At 32.4% G+C, this 20,317-nt stretch overlaps 5 protein-coding genes across 6 annotated transcripts; 1 reads left to right on the top strand and 4 right to left on the bottom strand.

Annotated features, from left to right (window-relative positions):
- Positions 1 to 264: 264 nt before the first annotated feature.
- Aimp3 (aaRS-interacting multifunctional protein 3) lies at positions 265 to 1,199 on the bottom strand. Its single transcript, XM_076906228.1, has 4 exons — positions 1,032 to 1,199; positions 741 to 944; positions 517 to 612; positions 265 to 420 (listed from the first exon to the last, which is right to left on the bottom strand). Exons 1-4 carry the CDS (start codon positions 1,113 to 1,115, stop codon positions 289 to 291), a joined length of 516 nt encoding a protein of 171 aa, XP_076762343.1. The 5' UTR covers positions 1,116 to 1,199; the 3' UTR covers positions 265 to 288.
- Positions 1,200 to 2,113: 914 nt separating this feature from the next.
- Ras (Inosine-5'-monophosphate dehydrogenase ras) lies at positions 2,114 to 4,449 on the bottom strand. The gene is made up of 2 exons (XM_076906176.1): positions 4,080 to 4,449; positions 2,114 to 3,694 (listed from the first exon to the last, which is right to left on the bottom strand). Exons 1-2 carry the CDS (start codon positions 4,404 to 4,406, stop codon positions 2,450 to 2,452), a joined length of 1,572 nt encoding a protein of 523 aa, XP_076762291.1. The 5' UTR covers positions 4,407 to 4,449; the 3' UTR covers positions 2,114 to 2,449.
- A 377-nt stretch (positions 4,450 to 4,826) lies between these two features.
- Positions 4,827 to 8,741, bottom strand: LOC143430144 (uncharacterized). Its single transcript, XM_076906147.1, is given in 10 exon segments — positions 4,827 to 5,060; positions 5,157 to 5,347; positions 5,442 to 5,650; positions 5,741 to 7,323; positions 7,436 to 7,697; positions 7,770 to 7,910; positions 7,982 to 8,104; positions 8,191 to 8,334; positions 8,421 to 8,475; positions 8,543 to 8,741. Coding segments are annotated over 10 exon segments (2,805 nt in total). The 5' UTR covers positions 8,607 to 8,741; the 3' UTR covers positions 4,827 to 5,027.
- Positions 8,742 to 10,387: 1,646 nt separating this feature from the next.
- LOC143430143 (solute carrier family 35 member F5) lies at positions 10,388 to 13,559 on the bottom strand. 2 transcript variants are annotated; one of them, XM_076906145.1, is made up of 9 exons: positions 13,424 to 13,559; positions 12,648 to 12,867; positions 12,430 to 12,567; positions 12,299 to 12,355; positions 11,922 to 12,185; positions 11,654 to 11,836; positions 11,265 to 11,581; positions 10,938 to 11,183; positions 10,413 to 10,856 (listed from the first exon to the last, which is right to left on the bottom strand). In XM_076906145.1, exons 2-9 carry the CDS (start codon positions 12,807 to 12,809, stop codon positions 10,787 to 10,789), a joined length of 1,437 nt encoding a protein of 478 aa, XP_076762260.1. In that variant the 5' UTR covers positions 12,810 to 12,867; positions 13,424 to 13,559; the 3' UTR covers positions 10,413 to 10,786. The 2 variants fall into 2 exon arrangements, with proteins under 2 accessions (XP_076762261.1, XP_076762260.1); XM_076906146.1 differs by lacking the exon at positions 13,424 to 13,559 and having other exon boundaries at positions 10,388 to 10,856; positions 12,430 to 12,556; positions 12,648 to 12,776.
- Positions 13,560 to 14,228: 669 nt separating this feature from the next.
- On the top strand, positions 14,229 to 20,160 carry Bbs4 (Bardet-Biedl syndrome 4). Its single transcript, XM_076906149.1, has 11 exons — positions 14,229 to 14,289; positions 14,395 to 14,459; positions 14,728 to 14,870; positions 14,952 to 15,064; positions 15,564 to 15,658; positions 15,818 to 15,980; positions 16,625 to 16,778; positions 17,311 to 17,433; positions 18,947 to 19,118; positions 19,623 to 19,820; positions 19,894 to 20,160. Exons 1-11 carry the CDS (start codon positions 14,267 to 14,269, stop codon positions 19,989 to 19,991), a joined length of 1,347 nt encoding a protein of 448 aa, XP_076762264.1. The 5' UTR covers positions 14,229 to 14,266; the 3' UTR covers positions 19,992 to 20,160.
- The last annotated feature ends 157 nt before the right edge of the window (positions 20,161 to 20,317 follow it).

Here is a 20,317-nt window from a genome sequence, read left to right on the forward strand (position 1 = left end):
AGCGTTCCTATATATCTTTCTCTCTCTCTCTTGCCTCTAAAGCGGGAGATATAATTTATCTTACTCTTTCTATTCAATGAAAATTAAGCAATTTCTTGCTGTATTAAAATATCTATTTGTATTTGCTGATTAATTTAATAGTGTATGTAGACAGAATTATGTATAATCATTTATAATGGACATTCACAAGTAATACTGACAAATAAGTATTTATTCAATGTATGGTATATTCTCTAGCAATTTCAACGATAGTGATGTTAATGATATCGTTATTATATAGTTATTTTCTTATAAAAATAAGTACAAGAGATCGAATGAGATTAAATCTAATTGTTTCCTTAGCTTCTCTTCTTGTTGAACATTATCAAACCACCTAGAAACATGTACATACTCAGCTTTTTCTTGATGAGTTAATTCCCGCTGGAACAAAAAGGAAATAGGTCAAAGAGATTAAATTGATCCATAGAATCTACTAAGGATTCCTATGTTCCACTTATTGTACTTTACTTCTATTACCATTATTGAATGAAGAGCATAATATAATGTAACATCAGCAATTGTTCTATTTGTACCAGTTAAATATGTGTTGTCCCTGAGTGCAACGTTTAGTTCCTACAAAAATGAATATAATTTTAATTTTTATACACACCAAGGCTGTGTTCTATACAATTCCGGTTCAATTGATAACAATCTGTCATCGTTATCCAATATAAGTAAATAAATAAAAGAATCTGTAGTACCTGCAGGACTCTTTTCGCGTTTGCTGGAGTATCAGCATAATTAACACAGATAACTGCGTATTCCAACCATTGACGTGTTAGCGCTTTTATCTCATTGTTAATGCCAAGTATATCGGGGTGTTTAGAATGCTCTACTAAGAATTGAAGTATAGTACTAAACCCTTCAATTTTTTTATCTGGGTCGCGTTCAGTAGTAACAATTACCTACAAATAAAATAATATAAATATGAGCACGCATTCAGCTTGTCCTTAAATATATGTGGATTATCTTGTGAAAAATTTATCATTTACATTTTCTTGCATTTCCAATGGTAACAACGAGACGTCTAAATAATTTGAAATTCTTTCCAAGCATTCTATGTTACACAAAACCATTTCTTTAACTCTGCGTTCTCTCAACCACCTTGTGTTTGTGTAAGTCGAGGAATTATTTTTAGGTTACGTTCGAGAAGAGCGTAACACTCGACGCGCAATGCGCATTTAAATATCCTTTACGTACACTCACGTGTTTTCTCATTTCATTCTGAGGAAGCATTTTACAGTGACGATAATTATAATTACACAAAGTACTTTTTAACATCAGTTAAGGATTTATTTCAAATATACAATTTCGTTATAACAACAGCTGTATAAAATTTGCAAACTAACGATAATAAAATGATTTATCTATCATACTTCTGCTAGTTGGTATAGTTAAAATTATAAAATTAATTGATTCAAGTCTAAATATTTACTTAAATCTTTCAATTCAGAAGATAGTTTGCATTATATAAGAATCATAAAAATTTATTTTGGTAAATTACATAAAAATACATGGTAAGATAATGGTAGAATGTAGGAAATTCTTTTCTTTCTGCTACGTTATAATAAAAATGAACAATCAGGTAAGAAATAACTAAGCCAATTAACTTTCGTTTTAATGATAATCCCATGGTTTGGCATTTAGTTTCTGAATGCATTGGACATTATCTTTTTTCTGCTGCATTATAGAATTTTTAAAAATTACTATATATATATATATATGATTTTTTTATATCAATTTTTTTCATAAATTTCGATAGAAATTGCAATGTAATTTCATAGGAATCTCAAAGCGTGTATATATCAATGGTATAAATCAGGTACAGTGAATGCAGCAAAAAAAAAATATTACAGTAATATACAATATCATAACTTTTTTTAATAGTTCTATTTCAATTATTAATATCAGTATAAACCAATATCAGTTAACTTGGTTGATCTACTTAAAGGATGATAAACATGTATGTACATGTGGCAATGAATTGAATTATTATAGGAATAGATGACAAAATTCATTCTCTTAAGTTTTTGAAGTTAATTCCAATAAAAGAAAATTCAATAAAATTTTGGTTATTTTATAAGGAATTAATTGCTCTTGTATGAGTATATATGTACAAAATACATACTTGTTTCAAATGGGAATCTGGTAAGTACATTATTAAAAATTGCTTTTTAAAATTAATTTACGTGTAAAATAATCATGAAATAAATTTCACTTGTCTATTTTCTTCAGAAAATAATTCTGACTCTTTTCATAAAATAATTTGCATAATTATTGCATGTCTGTAGGTAAATATGCGATTTCACATAATACAGGATACAATTTGTTAAATCGGACAAATTATATGCAATTAAATGCAGGTACTTTTCTTTCTTTTATAGCGTTCATTTAATATATATTTACCTACTTAAAAATGTCTCTTTTCACAAGAGAAAAGACCATAAACATTTCCTTCTTGTTGAGCAGAATGTGTCCTTCTTTCAAATTTTAGTTCCCCACTGTACATCATAGACCTTAGCGCAGAGATAGATTTTGCGCCGATATCCTGACATCCATGCTTGATACCGCATAATAAATAGGGCAAGAACTTTAATACAGTGCCTTTATCGATTACCGAACCACTAACACCTTGGGCTACTTTCAATTTGTCCATCTCGTTATGAAAGTATCTGTCCATTGCTGAACCTTGAGCATCTTTTCTATTCATAGCTTCTAAAGAGCCCATGCCTCTGTATTTTTTCAAACGCACACCATCACTAAAGAAATATTCACCCGGTGCTTCTGACGTGCCAGCTAGTAAAGATCCCATCATAACAGTGCTAGCACCTAAACTTATACCTTTAATAATGTGACCAATGGATTGAATCCCACCATCGGCTATAACCGGCACACCAAATCTTCTTGCATATTCTGCAACTTTATATACAGCAGTTGCTTGAGGTCTTCCAACGGCCATAACTTCTTGAGTGATGCAGATAGAGCCACAACCCATTCCAACCCTCAATGCATCGGCACCAGCATCTATAAGATTTTTAGCTTGCATGGTTGTTACTATATTTCCTGCGATTACTTGCAGTTCTGGGTACTGCGATTTAATGTACTTAATCATCTCGATTTGATATTTAGAATTGCCTTGAGAGGAATCCAATACAATTACATCAACACCAGCGGAATAAAGAAGTTGCAACCTCTGTTTGTCAGCACTGCGTGTACCAATGGCAGCACCAACCAACAACTGTTTATTCTCATCTTTACTGGCACTTGGATAGCTACGATTTTTTTTCAAATCAGTTCTTGCCATTAGAGATACCAATTCTCCATTTCCATTGACAATTGGAAGCTTTCCTTTCTTAGATTTTTCAAGAATTATGTTAGCTTCTTGCAAAGTTACACCAGCAGTTGCAGTGATTAAATTCTCTAATTTTGTCATTATTGTTTCTAATTTTATGTATTGCTGGTTCGTTGTACTCTCCAAGAAGTCGATATCTCTGGATGTAACAATACCTAACAGTTTACCACCAACTTTTCCTGTATCCGTGATGGGAATACCCGAGAAACCATGCTCAACTTTTACATTTAGTACATCTTTAACTGTATGGGTCGGTGATAAAACAACTGGGTCTCTAATGAAGCCATGTTTGTACTTCTTGACCTAGAATTGCAAGAACTTTTGTTAGCTTATTATAATATAGCTAATCTTACATATTACCGGGATATGTCTGAATAATTCATAAAAGTCCCCTTTTTTTTAATTGCATAAGTACGTGAAGATATAGGCACATAAACGAGATTAATATGACTAATTAAATAAAGCGCGAGAAATTTTCCGGATTGCTTCTTTCAATAACAATTTCTCCTAGCGAGACGTCAATATTTATTGTCAATCTATAACGAATATTTATTGCGCGATTGTGCAATGTTATTATTGTCAGGTGAAGCTCGTGTTCGCCTATGCGAATTGGACGCGAGCAAGATAAAATCTGCGCGGTTATTCCCGGACGAAACGGTAACAACCGTTTAAATTCGAAGGAACGTACCTTATGCACTTCGCTGGCTTGATATTCGGGTGTACAATTATGATGTATTATGCCGATCCCACCGCACAGGGCCATGGCAATTGCCATGTCAGACTCTGTGACCGTGTCCATGGGGGATGATACTAGAGGTGCCTTAACCATGATTTTCTTTGTTAACGGAGACACTAAATCAACCTCGTCAGCGGTAAAATCAATGTAACCCGGTAGGATAATGAAATCATTATAGGTGAGACCATCGCCGGCGGCGAATAATTGTGCTGCCGATAGTCCATCATCCGGTAGCGGTACATGTGCCGGTTTTGTATCGCCTATTACATAGTCTGCCATCGCTTTGTTCTTTCTTTTCGTTTTCTCTTTTTAACCGACGATTACTCGTGTTCGTCCCTTCGTTCGTCGGAAATTATTCGTTAAAGTAGAGGAATCGTATTTAATATTATCGGTATCGTGTAACGAGATGGTGTGTACGTTCTCTCGGCGCAGATGTGATTTGAAAACCGTAGGTCTCCCGTAGTTACTATACCTGTGATCTCCAGGCGAAATGACCGAAATCAACGTGCGCACTGTGCATTTGTAGTAAACGAATAAACTGTCTTTCTCATTTTTCTCGTGCGTTGGCGCTACTATCGTCGACGATGTTACACGGAAACAGCCGAACGTAAACGACACCGTATTCGCTTCGTTACGCGGTAAACAAACGAGGACAAACTAGGAAAACAATTTGGAAGCGGACACGGCAATCAGTTTTACAGAGATAAATAATGTTTAAATGAAAGTTTAATTGTAAATGCTGGTTGTACAAATATGAGAAATAATTACACGTCGAGTCAATTACAAAAATACTTGTCTAATACAAAAAATAAATACTACTATAATAGACAAAAGTACAAACCGTAGTAAAATATGTTTTTTTTGTTTAACTTGCGCATGGTGCGGTGATCATCGTTAATTTTATGTAATATTGGTGCACTTTTTACAAGCGTGCTAGAAATGGTATAAAATTATGTAAAACTTGACTCTACCCTAATTAACTTAAAGCATGTAATTATAGAAATTATTGTAAATCAATCACAGTCTTACTGGATAGAAAAATACTTGTTTTATGCCATTGAAAATACCACCGAATGCTTCCTTAAATGAGGATAAAATATATTCCACTATCAGTTCCAAGTAAGTCAAATTTTCGTAATCGTCATATTCTTCGTAATAAAAATAGTCGTATAACATCGGTAAAAATATTATGAGAATATACATCATACCGCCGAAAAATACTAAAAATGAATAGATATCACTAAGTGCTAAACAAACAAATCGGTTATCAAAGATTAACAAATATAATGCTAAGTAAAACAAATTAATACTTACTGATAGACTTGAGTTCTAAAAATTGTTTATCGTTTGCTTTGCCTTCTGTGTATTTTACTTTATTAAATGCGTGTTCAGTACTCATCAAGATTGGAACTTTTTTCGCACTATTATTTCTCATACCAATTTTATAATGCGATGATGACTTCATATTGTCGTTCATATATAATTGTTTTGTTTGCATAAAATCCGATTGAAGATTAGGGTCCCTGTGCATTTACAAAAATGTAATAATGTAATCATTATTCTCCTTTAACATAAGCAAACAAAGGAACAATATTTGTTACAATTCAACTTACAAAGCTTTGTTGATCATGGTAGAAAGAGCAGTGCATTGCTGTAATGTTTGAAATTCAGGGTTTACTTTTAATTGGCTTCTCAGTTCTTCGTTCCCATTTCTATTATTCCTTTTTTCAAATGAGTCAATTGTTAGACGATAGGGATATTGTTGCTCTATACTGCTTGTGTTCCTTATTTTGTGCCTCAATTTGTTGTAATACTCCCAATAACTTTTATTTAACAGTTCCTGAGTTTTGGGGGAAATACCTTTCAATGTGTTGCATATGTTATCCGGGTTTGATCTTGGAGAAGTATCACACTTGCATTGCTTCCTTTGCGAACTTATATTTGACAAACTTTTAGTCATTTCTGGACACGAATCTACACAGTCATCATTTCTTAAATAATTTTGTTCTACAGGATTTGAAACATTATCAATTTGTTCACTCATATTTCGTTCATGTGTAGATATAGAATTAAAATGTGGATTCATTTTTTTCAATTTATCATTACCAAACTTACGTATGTTTGTTTTATTACGTTTATATTTACTGTACTGACAGTTAGGCCAAACTAAAGTATAATCAGAGTCTACCAATGCCGAATGAGAATTTTTCTGAAAATAAGTCCTCGCTTTTCTAGAAAATCGTGCCGATGCCCTTTTTTGTTTAAACGTGATATATGGTTCCGAATTGCGACAAAGTTTTCTAGTACATTGATTTCTTGTGCAAAATAAATTTTGCTCTGATTTATTTTTCCCTTTTGTTTTATAAATTATTGTTTTGCAATCTTGATACATAGGTTCATTTGGATTGATAATCATGTTAGATTTTTGTGTTGATTGAAGATAATTATCTTCTTTTGGTAAAGAATTTGTTTGACCATGGCTTTGAACTAAAGTCTTGATATCACCGTGCACAGTGTTGCTACTAATTCTGTTACTTTCTACCATGAATTTATTTGCATTAATGAATTCCTTTTTCTCAGTAGTCTGTTGTGTAATAAATTCAGAATCTGTTGTTTCTTCACCACTTGTATTACATGCAATTTTTTTCATCTTCAAATTTTGCAAAATATTACTATGTACATTTTTTTTACTCAAGTTAGGAATATAATATTCAGAATCGGTAGTTTCTTGCTGTTTCCATTGCATGTTTGTATTCTGTAATTTAGTTGATATAATCGAGTTCTCTGCAGGGTCTGCTTTGAAACAGTTTTCACTGTTTTCCTTAAACAAATTGCTGTGTACCGACAATTTACTTCTTCTTTCACAAATACCTTTTTCTTCTGGACCTAAAAAATCATAATTTTAATGATTGGAAAAGAAGGTATTGCAAATAATATTTCTAAAATTGTTACCATCAATAGGAGATTGTGTTTTGTTCTTCTTGTGTTCTAATCGATTCAGACATTGTTGTATATTGTTTGTTCCTGCAGGACTTACTTGCATTGGTATATTTTGATAAGTAAGAACTGGAACTTGTACATTATGGCACTGATTCACATATTCCTGTGGTGCAGTGAGTCTATCGATATGTGTTGTATTTAAAGGCTGGGTCTGTAATTTCTTGTCTAGCACGAAAAATAACTCTCCGTTATTTTCCTAGATACGTTAAAACGGAAAAGGAACTGATTCCGTTATTCATGTTTCCAAAAGAAATTTGATTAGAAAATATCAGATAATGTACTTGCACTGGTAAAGTGGCAATGTTCACCCGAGTGTTTGCATCGTTTACCATTGGTTCGGATATATATTTGGAAGAATATGCGTCTTTCATACATACATCATTTTTCAAAATGTTACCACACTCTATAGTGTCACTTTGCTTATTTGATTTTGGACTATTTATAGACTGATTTTGTTGTAAAAATGGTTCTTGATTAGCATTAAATTTATCATTTTCTTTATGGTTTTGTGTTGATTCAATCTTTTCTTCTTCACGAGGCTTTTCCACTTCATTTACTTTTGTTTGTTCCCTATTGAAAAAGCAGAAATATTGTAAAAAGAAATTATGATCTCTAATATATTTTCAACTAAATATAACATACATATTGAAATTTCTTGCAGTCACTTCATTTTCTATATCTTTTCCATATATATCTTCTGTATAAATAGTAATATTAGGTTGATTCGTTTCCTTCTGTAATGTTTCACTCGATGTCATTTGATTCCTTTTAATATTTCTCACTCTGTTCGAAAATATACAAATGTTTCTATTATGTAATCTTAATGTTGCTTATGTATGCGAAATATCAGATACTTTTTAAAACGAGGATCAATGTAACCTGGTGGTCTTTTTAATGTATGCATACTTGGAGTAGTCTTCTGATGGCAAAAGGATGAATATGCACTATCTTTAGTGGTGATTGTAGATTTAGGAGATCTATGTTTTGAAGGTCATCATAGATTTGTTTTTATTAATTTAAACCGCATATATAAACCTAGATAAAAGTTAAATTTATTACTTACTGATTTAGTGGTGTTTGAACCACTGTGCGACTTCTTCTGGGAGTTCCAGTTAAAGTGACTATACATGGGGGTTCAATAGCATCATCAATATCATCAACTAATTTACGTTGTGGTATTTTAGGCCAAGAAGGATCGGCTGGTATACTAAAACCATTTAGAATAAAATTTTAAACGAAAGATATGTTAGATTTTGGATGATAAAAATGTGATTGTTTAACTTAAACATTTACCGCAATGAACCAGCATTATACTTTTGTGGAACTGGTAATAAATTTTCACTGTTTACTGAAATAACACGCACCAATTAAGTGCTGTATTATTATTTGGTGAAAATATTTCTAACTATTCTTACTTTTTATATGCAGCTGAAGAGCATTTGTAGTATCCTGATATGCCATGTTGAAGCATTCGCACATTTCAATATATTTTCTATTTTTTTTCAAAACATTTGGGAAATTAAATCCTAGACTAATTAATATAAGATATTAATATTAGGAGAAATACAAAAACTGTACAGGTTTAACGTTAATTTCATGTTTCACAGAGTAATAGTTTTGCATTTCAGGTAGGATCACTCTTGTTTTCCTGAAGTCAGATGTTTTTTTTTTTTTTGTATCTATAATTACAAAACCCTTTGCATTGGAACGAATAATTTTATTCTTAAGTCAATAGTTTATTGTACAAAAAGATTGAAGGTATTATGGTAATCAGTCATTTTGTTTTATTAATGACAGATGTGTATTTATATATGTATAATATGTATATCGTTCTAATTTTAATATTAAAATATTGTATGTACAATAAATATACAACTGTAGTAGATTCAGGAACAGTTAACTATGATCTACATCAGTATTTTATAGCTTGATTTATGTTATACTAAATTAAAGAATACTTTTGCGCACCATAATAATTATATCACAATATCAAGCTAATATTATATTTATATAGTGATTCCTTAATGTTTCACTTATAAAATATTATAATTTATGATATATGAAAAGTTCAACATCTTTTCTTATTATGTATATGTATTCATACTGTGTATGTGTGCACATTTCAAATTCACACAAATGTTGTAAACACATTATAACACATACTTAAACCTGTTTTTTAAATATTCCTCCTTATTGAAACAAAATAAACAATATTGTGCGCATTGTCTATTAAAATATAAAAGTTATTAATATCGTTTTATATATAAATCAAATAAGGAATATAGTAAAATACACAAATACGTGTCTACATTTTCGCGAATAAATAAAGCAGTTGTAGATATTAAGCTGTATACAAGCTATACTTCGACAAAGGAATGTATCAGTACAATTAGTTTGACTAGATTCGAGAAAGATGATACAAATATCATTCTTATCAAATATAAAAGTTGTATACCATGAAATGTGTGGATGAATGTTCAGCTTTTCCCTGCCCTCCACATTTGTTAGTATAAGTGAATTTGAAATTGGTCCAAAATCGAAATATAATTCCATTATTAAATCTTTTACATCATTAAAATTGCACAAATATCTCACTGGCATTGTCTTAAAATTTAGGGTACACATCATTCTGAATAAGTACATAATATTTAACAAATATCTTTTTACATAACGATAAACGCTAAGCTACTTTGAAAGTATATAATAAATCATAAGTTAAGCTTTTCTATGATTCTTACACTTTTAGGGCAATTAAATTTTAGATAATATTAAAATCATTAAAAAAATTACGAAAATAATACTTTAGATAAAGCAATATTAATAACAATTATTATAATATAATTATTCTATAGATTTAAAAATATTATATCACTAAATACTATTGATGAAATAAGTACTCTTTTGTTTCTCAGACTCTTTTAAACACAAGTGAATGTAAGTGAATTTTTCGTTAAGGAAGATCGAGAAACTGAAGTATAAAGAATTGATATTTTTATAAGACACGATAAATTGCACATATAATTAAACGATAGTATAATGTTAGCAATGAAAACAATGTTTTTAATAAGTTTATCACATTCTACGTATCGTGTTGTATAAGACATCACAAACCGTTTTCAATTTATGTACCAGAATTCATGTTCAAATTGAAATAAATAGTAGAAGCTAAATATAACTTTTAACACCCATAATTTTATGTGTATTATAAGAATTCTAGAAATTTCTTCAACAGAAGAAATCAAAGAAACATTATTAAAAGAATTTCTATTTAAATTTCTTTTTAAATAATATATATATATATATCGAACAATGTGCAATTATTGTCTGGCAGTATTATAGTATTCTGCACAAAGATGAAACTTATCCTTTATGGCAAATTAATATGGTAACACGTACTGCAGAAAGAAAAGTTGACCACTATTTTAGAATTATTTAACATTGCTTGCTTTAATGCTTCGTGAAAATGCTTTCTTTGAATATGCATATATCACTCATTTTAAATTATGTACAGAATTTTTTCATTAAAAGAGGTATCTGTATTGAGAATACCAATATGCAGTACATTGATGTTTTATGCATGTTGACGAAGCATTTTTAAGGTGTAGAAATATACATACAGAAAACACATTTATTACATGATTCTTCTCGTTATTGTCGAGTTAAGCTTCGTGCTCGCCACTATTTATTCCTATGAGCGATTCTGTTTGCTCTGCTTCAAGATCTGGTATTCTAAAAAAAAATTAAGCATATTTTTTAGATTCAGCCATACTTAACATTTATTTAAAAGATTTTATACTTAAATTATAGTACCTTATTGATCTGTTCTTTCTACAAATCCAAATGTAAATTCTTTTTATTAAGTCCATAACTGGATCCCAATTATCGTAATAAGATAGAAGAGATACAGTCAGAAATGCTAACAACATTGGAATGGTTCCTAGGTAGAAAATGCAAGGATACTCGACCTTTTTTAATAAGACATCAGCTATCATCGACATTGGCATAAGTAAACTAACTGCCAAAGTTGCTATTAGAGATGATGTTAAAAAGCAACCCCTAAAAGTAGATAATCGTAGAACGAACCTATGATATCGGTAAATTAAATGTAATTGAATTATATATTCTTTAAAAACATACCATAACCAAAGTACTTCACTTAAAACTGTTCCAATAAGACCATTGATAATTAAAAATGTCCACTGATGCGTATCTGGCCATTCAAATTCCTCCCAATGGCCATAATGAAGGATAAAGAATAATGGCCATAAAAGTGTTAAATTGAAAAGTCCAACAAACCCAAAGAACATTGGAATATCCATCTTATCTTCATGATCCACTTTCCTCTTTAGGAATACAATGTAAGCTGCATAAAAAAATGCACTGACTAGGGCCAATATTATGCCTGTAGGTATTCTACTAGTTTCTAAGGTTAAATCTGAAAGACCCACTAGAACCTAAGGACAAAAGAAGAAGTACATAGAAAAAATTTATTCTTGACATTAAGAAAATGTGACAATTGTACGTACCAAACCTAGAATGCTGATAGAAACAGCAACTAGTTTGGATAATGTGAACTTATCCCCTCCATTGCTAGGGAAAAAGGCAGCAAGGAATAAAGTGAATAAACTAGAAGTTGATGTCAATACAGTTACAACACTCGTTTCAGTTTTTACTATTGAAATTTGATAGGTATAATTCGCTATAAACCACTGAAATATAAAGAGAGGTTTATACTGTACGTTTAAATTATATCTGAAGCATGTATGAACTTTAACTTTTTAAGTCAATACCTACAAGTAAACAAAACATAAGCGCAATCTTAGCAACTTTTTGGACAGAAAACTTATTGGCTTGCCGTCTTGCATGCTCCCCAGCTCTTAAGCTTGCTTGATAACTAAGCCTTGCCAATAATGCTTCTGTGGCATCACTCTCTGACATATGACGGACTTCTGCCAATTTACTAAATCTTACAGAGCGTATTGATGAATCATCGCTTTCTGTGCCTGAAGAACGATCACAGTGGTCTGGTGTTTTTATTGGAACAAATGTTGGATCACTCTACAATTTTGCAAATTTGTATCATTAATAATATCAAACTGTTAGTAATAAACGAAAAAAGTCTGTAGAAGCAAGAAAATATTAGAAAGATAATTAAAATAATTTCCATTTACCAAACTTGTATTAGCTTCTGAGTAGAAATTATCATCTTCTACATTAGGATCTATAAACTGAAAAGGAAAGGATGAATGTAAATAGAAAATTTATTGCATTGCAAAAATGATTTGCCACTAAATATAAATACCATATATGTTGCTGGTTTATTGCATTGATCTCTCCATGGAGGCCAGAAACATAAACCAAGTAAGTAAAGTGTAAACATTGATGTTTTCACGTATGTACTAAAAAATGGTTTTTCAAATGCAGCTTCTCTGTAAATATACTGAAATGTAAAAGCTATGTTATTAGATATAAATTGCATCATATAATTAGTTTATAATGAATAGATTATGCATTTCTTACTTTAGTAAGTTCAGAGCTAGAAACCCAAATAATATCGACTAACAATAAAACCAATAATCCCAACACAAGTCTTTGTGATTTATTCATCATTGCTGCAAGCTTATGAGGATCCTCCGCCATCCCCTGTTGTCTACGCTGTCTTAATTCTACAGAACAGCTCATGATATAGATCAGTTACCTTATTTTTGTTAATTATGACATCATGATAATACTGGTCACACTGTAATATTAAGATACACTGAATGAAAATTATAAATCACAAATTAATGTTTTTATCTAAAAATCAATTAAATTGTCCAAAATAAATAACTAATATTGAATAATTAGTGTATATTTAAATGATCTAAGTAGAATACATAAAAGCATACGGTATTTAATATACAAGTACTCTATAATGAAGTAGATACACAAAAATAATTTGTACAATAATCATTATGTAAACTATTCATTTGTGAGAAATGCAAACAATGGAAACAGGAAAGAAGGGATTAAGATAATGGACAAAAAGCAATATTCAAGGTTTCACTAATTTAATTATCTTAATTCAGCTATAAGTGTAAGTTTGCTGACGATCAATGTATATAAAATAATATTTGAAGAATGATGAAGATTGTCTATTTACAAAAATATTTATTGAATTTAAGATTGATAACAGGTGGACATGCGGCAAATGTATAAAATTGTGATTGTATGAAAGATAACCTATAAAGGTTTCAATAAGTAACAATATTTTACACTGTGTTAAAGTATATAAATTCAAAGCAAAATTAACTCACAACTAAAGATAACCATTAATTTCGTGGCATTGGCGACTAATTTATACTCTGACGATTCCCCTACATTTTGGAATTATAGAATCGTGAGTACTTTACGAACCCTAATTAAACGCTTCAGTGACACTTTTCACGCGACGAGAGCTTGTTTATATTTTTTGCTTGCTACGATTTTTTTTCTTTTTATTTACAATTTCGTTAATTTAAATATTAGAACACTTTAACGTTTCTTCCGCGTTATCGCGTGAACTACCCGTAATCATGTTGACGCGCTGATGACGTTTCGTAGTTTTACTATCACTCCAATGGCGCTACATGTCTCATTTAGAGTACTTTTTAAATTTAAGTTTTCATTTAATTTCAACTTCCCTCCTATTCTTTCTCCTTCTCTCTCTCTATCTCTCTCTCAGCATTATCCCTTATCATTCCTAAATTCTCCTTTTTGAACGAGAAATTTCATTTTTACGATTACTCCCTTTTTTATTGCACAGTCTTAATGAAAAATCTATTTTTTACTTAGTTATTTATATCGTACTCACACAGATGACAAAACTAGAAACAAAGATGATAAGAGTTGCCTGGTATTTATGCCTTAATCTTAACTTTTTTCCAATTATTTATATCTATTTGTATGTGTACGAAGAAAATGTACACATGGAAGTAGATTACTTTTAATAGACACTGTGATATGACACTGTTCCATTTACATTAATAACTAATCTATCTGGGACATTCTATTACAAAGGTGTATTTACTTACTTTTTTAGAGATAGAAACGTTTTGCAGGTGCAATTCTATTCTTCTCCAATCGATTATGTGTGAAAGAAGCTTAAAACACAGGTTGTCATGACAAACGATAGTAACAACACGTAGCTGGACCTGGGGTATCGTTCATAAGTAAAAGAATATGTAGTTTAATACATATTCGCGGTTTGTTAAGTTCGTGTTGCAACAATGGTTAACAATATTCTTAGTAACGGCCGCATTCAACAGCAAGTGACTGTTTCGCAACGATTGATAAATGAAAAAGGAAAGAAAGGTGTTCTTTTTAATTTTTTGTTAGTTACTTAATAAATATACACATTGTGCAACATTCTTATTGTCTATTACTGATAAATACATACAAATATCCATTTATAATGAATTACAAATACAGTTAACAAAGTAGATAAGAATGGAATTTTATTGTAAAAGATAAGTCCTTTATGTGATGGATATACTTAAAGTAACATGTAAATTTCAATGTATATGCGTGCTCTTATGATTTGGAAATATAATATGGTATTATATTCTCATTGCGGAATTAGCACCAGATATACCAGCAATAGAGAGCAATAATTGGTTGTTGCATCGACATTATACGCGACACGAATATAGAACTTGTAAAATTTTGATCGATCGGGAATTAACGAGATGGAACGGTCATAACGAGTACGCTAATTATTTAAAAGTGAGAAAAAATTTCAAATCTGCTAGTCATTTTCAATATCAGGCGAGTTACGTGTTCACATACGTATAATTTTTTTCATAGGGCTTAATACTGAGGAGAGAAGGAAAAATTCAAGACTCATTGAACTACTTTCAAGCCGCCTATAATATTAACTCGACGAATGTTAATAACGTGAAGCAGATAGCCAAGTCGTTGTAAGTAAAGGAAATTCAATTTTCACTGCGCTTTCGAGAACGAGATCAAATTCAGGTACTGGTGGAACGCTGTTCAATTTAATTAAGTTGCAACGCAAGAAACGTTTGTTACTCCGGTTGAAGTAAAATGATCCTGAACGACAATTCCTTAGGCAATGTTGTTAACTCGCTTAGCATATGTTTTTAAAAATTCTGTGACTTTATTAATAAACTTTCTTTTCGTAACTAAAGAAAACACAACGCGAATATTACTTGTAGTTGTAGTGTATTTTCTAAAAAATAGTATATTTTTATTAACTTCTAAATAGACGTAACGTCAAAGAAGCATAAAAAAATTTGGTGAAGGAGTCTTTTCGGGAGGGGATCGATATCAGGAGTACTTACCCCTATTATTTTTAATGGAACAGGCTTGAAAGGGGGTAGAAACACAAAGCAAACATCAATTCCTTCACAATATCTACATTATTCCTACTTATTTAATAGTTTAATTATTTAATAGTTTGATAATGGGCAGTCACAAGCGTGCAATTGACGCGTATCTGGAAGCCGAGAAGATATCGAATACACCAGACTGGGAAATTTATTTAAACCTAGGTGAATACCGAGTTGAGAGAAAAAATGTTTTTTTATGTATTTTTTCAATCTTACAATTACATTTCGTCGATATTATTTATGTAACGAATCATTTAACTTATGTAAAGGAGCGCATAAAATCAAGTCGCAGTGAACGTTTTTTATTCATTCTTTTTCTAGGTGAATGTTACATGAAGCTAAATCAATTATACGATGCGAAGAGACATCTGAAAAGATCGATCGAGTTGACAAAAAATGTATTACCATACATTACTCTTGCAAAACTTTGCCTTCTCGAAGATCACGTTACGGAGGCAGAGAACGCTTATACAGCTGCTCTCAAGTATTCAAATTCATTTTTGATGTTGTTTTCCCTTTTAATATATTTCACAATGAACGCTTGTTTGTCTACGTAAACATCTTGTACATGCAGATTTAATTTCAACATCGCGAGATGCTTGGCTCGAATGATGCACTCTCGAGTATTATGTTTTACTTCACCTTGCAAATTCTAATTATACACCTTAAATTAAAAAGAACAGAAAGAATAAGCAGGAACGCGAGCAGATAATTTTTCATCGCGTGTTGATTACACGCGTTCTTCTTAACTTCTTGAATAACGCTGATATATTTGACGCCACATAACTATCGACCATATTTACCTTTTATAATCAAATGAATACGAAGAATTCAAGGATTTCTACATACGAGATTTATTTAATTTATAAAAAATATTAAGAGAGGTAAAAGGAGCACCAAATTCATAGCTTTCATCACGTAAAAACCGCGAAAGAAAAAAAAAAATGATAAAATATTTCGACGACCTAATTCCACCGAGATAATTACATCATCGAGTTATATGACTAACAAGAGTGCCTTACTGTCAAGAAATCTTGTCTACGAATAATTATAACAAGCTTTATCACGCTGTTTTCCGGGTGTTATACGCTAGTTCATGTCTCTAATGGTCGTTTCTTGTCCTCTCAGTGAGAATCCTGAAAGTATCGAGGTTGCAACCGAGTTGGGACTTCTCTACCTTAAAATTGGTGATATTCAACGGGCATTTCAACAATTTGGGACTGCACTCGCTCATTCCCCAAATTGCTCCAAGACAATTCTACCGATGGCCTACGTAATCCAGGTGAGTACATGCGTTTGAAGCATGCTAGGCATGATGTTCATTCTCGAATTTCAAAGGGAGTAGAAATTGTTTCCGCATAACGAACTTCTATTCATTAAAGCTAAATAACAGTATCGAATACTTGATCTGTAATCTATACGTTGGATTAAACTTTCAATGGTAATTATTCGACGATGGAAATTTTGCTTAGTTAGGAATGGTAAAAGTTCGAGAATTTTTTCTGTACTTTTTTTGGGAAGTGTAAATAATTAGTTTGAGTGAGGATTCATCGGCGGAACTTTTCTACTATAAAATAAAGTTTACTTCAGTTTGCATAATATTATAATAATATTGCTCCTCTTCGGTGCGAATGGCAACGGACTTTTAAAATAAAACATCTATAGAATGAGGTATTGGTCAATCACGAGGCAATCTCTTTAGCGCGAAGTACGTGCAGCATTTCATTGATGTTCTCGAAGAATTTAATTAGAAACACGCGGCGCTTTGGAATTCACTTTGTTCGGCAGGCTAAAACGTTGATCGTATTCTTCAGAACCACCAGGAGTACGACGTGGCACTTTCGAAGTACAAGGTGGCGGCCCAATCGATACCGGAATCGTATGCCTTATGGAATAACGTCGGAATGTGCTTTTACGGCAAGCAAAAATTCGTTGCCGTGAGTACATTCGCCCGAAATAATTTTCTAATATTCGTTAACATTTCCGTAGCACACACATTTAGTTAAACTCGAGTGATCAAGGTAAACAACTAAAGTAAAAGATTTGCCAGTTTCTCAACGTCCAGCTAGCTGTCCAACGAAAATCAAAAATGCACAGGAGACTTAAGAAGAATTTATTATAAAAAAATGAACTGTGGCAAATGACGTGTTATGCATTCCACCAAGATACAATTCACCATGCTCTCAGGAGCTACAAAAATGCTAATGGGGCATTATTTTCCTTGGAGGACGCGACTAATCGGAAGTTAGCATGGACTGTATCCACGCGAAGGCGAATCCGTGCATGCAAGCTAAGATTTAATGATGATAATTAATTTAAGGCTCGCTTAAAGGGGATGGCGCACGCACGGGGTTGTGGTCTCAGAATGACGACCGAGAAACACTCGCGTCCCTGGAGGGAATTCAATTAAGGGACAAGGCAAAAGCTTGTAATGCACGGTTTCAACCGAAGCGGGAGAAAATTGGTAAACGTGAATTGTCTGTTGGGTTGTTCCCTAATGGGGAACTTCTGCTGCTGTCGTGAAAATAGGTTGCGATCGATCGTAACGATCTAAACGATTTAAAGTCGATTGAAGATCAGTAATCGAGATGAAGGGATGCACGTTTTTTATTTCCTTTGGGAAAGAATTTACTTAGAACAACGAAGGGAAGAAACTACTTTCCCTTTTAAAGTGGCCTGACAGAAACTCGAAAGCCAATATTTGCCGCGACCGACCTCTTTTTTCCAATTATATCGCTTCTTTTCCACACGATAAACAGAATTAAAACTATAAGATATGATTAAATATTTAAATATATCTAGAACAGTGTTGAAGATCTAAGAGACGCAAGGAACAAAAGTTTCCTAATCCAAGAACGTGATTAGCTGTTAGAGGGTTGAGACTCCGAAGTTAACTGGATTAAATTTAAAGCTCAGCTTTAGTTATTTTGTCGTCGATAAGAAGCACCAAGGATGTGGTATGGTTCGTAATGGGATAAGAAAAGCAGCATGTACCTGATCACACGTTTCCCTCGTTCGAGGACTTAATTTTTATTACCTCTGTCTGGAATTAAATTTCTCGATCGAGAAGACGAGGACGTTTCTTTGTAATTCCAGACTTGTAAACTGGAATTTAAATCATTGTCCTCCAGATTAGGATCCATAAACTGGAAAAATAAACTTGAGATATAAACAGAAAATTGATTAACTATAATTATACATACATGGAATATAAATTTCTCCATCAATCGATTAAATAGGTTTGCAACCCTGTGTGCTCGTAATTTCACTACGACGATTAATTCTCATTGTCGTATTGTTACTTTCACGTCAATCATTTTAAGGTATAATCATGTGGCTTTAGCGTTTATGAAATGACTGATCCCGTGTGATTCGCTAGGGCTCAGCATCCTATCGATCCTGCCACATCAGTTACCGGATAAATCGGTTTAACGCTCTAATTGTTTCTAGGCAATTAGTTGTTTGAAGAGAGCTCACTATCTCAATCCCATGGCTTTTTTACCTGCCTACAACCTGGGAATGGTTTTTCTAACCACCGGCCAACCAGCTTCCGCTGCAATTTATTTGTGTGCTGCGGTCAGTGCTGATTCGAAAAATCCGATGTCATATCTTCTGCTTGGACGTAAGCGATTCTTTACGTTCTTTTTTTTTGTTTCATTTGAAAAGAACCTTTTAAACCCCAATTGACGGAAGTGCGTGTAGCTTCATTTCATCAGACTCCTTCACTGATTTCATATAAATGTAATTCTGATATTTTCACTAAATTTTTTTCATATAAACAAGAGCACTCCAAAGTATGATATTAAAATCTCATAAAATATTGGATATCTGCTTATACCATACTTGTGTTATTTTTCAAAAATTGACAGAGAAGTGATATTTCGGAATAAAACGAACGAATCAAATGATACTTCATTTAATACTTCACGAACGCATTCAGTAATGGTATATATTTGTATGAAATGTACAAAAGCGTCAGAGGGATATTATTACTAGTAAAAAATATGCGATTGCGTTACTGTCGTACAGAGGACTTAGTGATACTCGTTCCCTTTTCTTTTTCGTTACCTCGATTCGGTTGACCGATAAACCGATGCTAACAGAAAGATTCAACGCTTTATTACAGTTGCCCTAAAGCGTTTAGACGATTTGGAGGGTGCAGAGGAAGTGTTGCAAAAGGCTCACGCGCTCGCGCCGCAAAATCCTTTGATATTAATTAATTACGCAATTGTGCTGGAGGCGAACGGCAAGGGGAGCATCGCGGTCGAGTTTTTAACAGCGTTGAACGATATTGCGGCTGTGATTGATGTGGACGTGCAGGCAAGTGCTCTCGAGAGGATAGGAAAACCGACGCCTGTTTCACGTTATATTTTCTTCTTCTTTGTTTGTCCAGATAGTACAAACTGCAAAGAAACTGTCGATGAAACTCCAACAGGAAAGAACGGCTGGGAAGCAGCAGCAGGAGGATAGAGTACTCAGTTCCGACGAAGTTTAAAGCTAAGCAACCACTCGTTGAAGTAAAAATGTTCCTTCCAAACTTTACTCGAAGTTCATTAAGACGTTGCGGTCTGCATATACCCGCCACTGATAGACGTTAACATTTTTATCCGTATCCGATGTTTCACGCATCGAGAGGTATTGTACATCGTGTCACTGAAAACTTGTCGAATCTTTAATAACGTTCAGCTGTTGCAATATACTTTAGCACAACTTTAATTAGTATACTTACATCATACGATATTACACTTGAAATAACTCACTAAAAATTTCAGTGTTTTTTTTACTAACGTTTTACATACTTTTTATTTATTACTGATCCTT

The sequence above is a fragment of the Xylocopa sonorina genome, chromosome 13 (assembly GCF_050948175.1).
Source record: "Xylocopa sonorina isolate GNS202 chromosome 13, iyXylSono1_principal, whole genome shotgun sequence".
Lineage (NCBI taxonomy): Eukaryota > Metazoa > Arthropoda > Insecta > Hymenoptera > Apidae > Xylocopa > Xylocopa sonorina.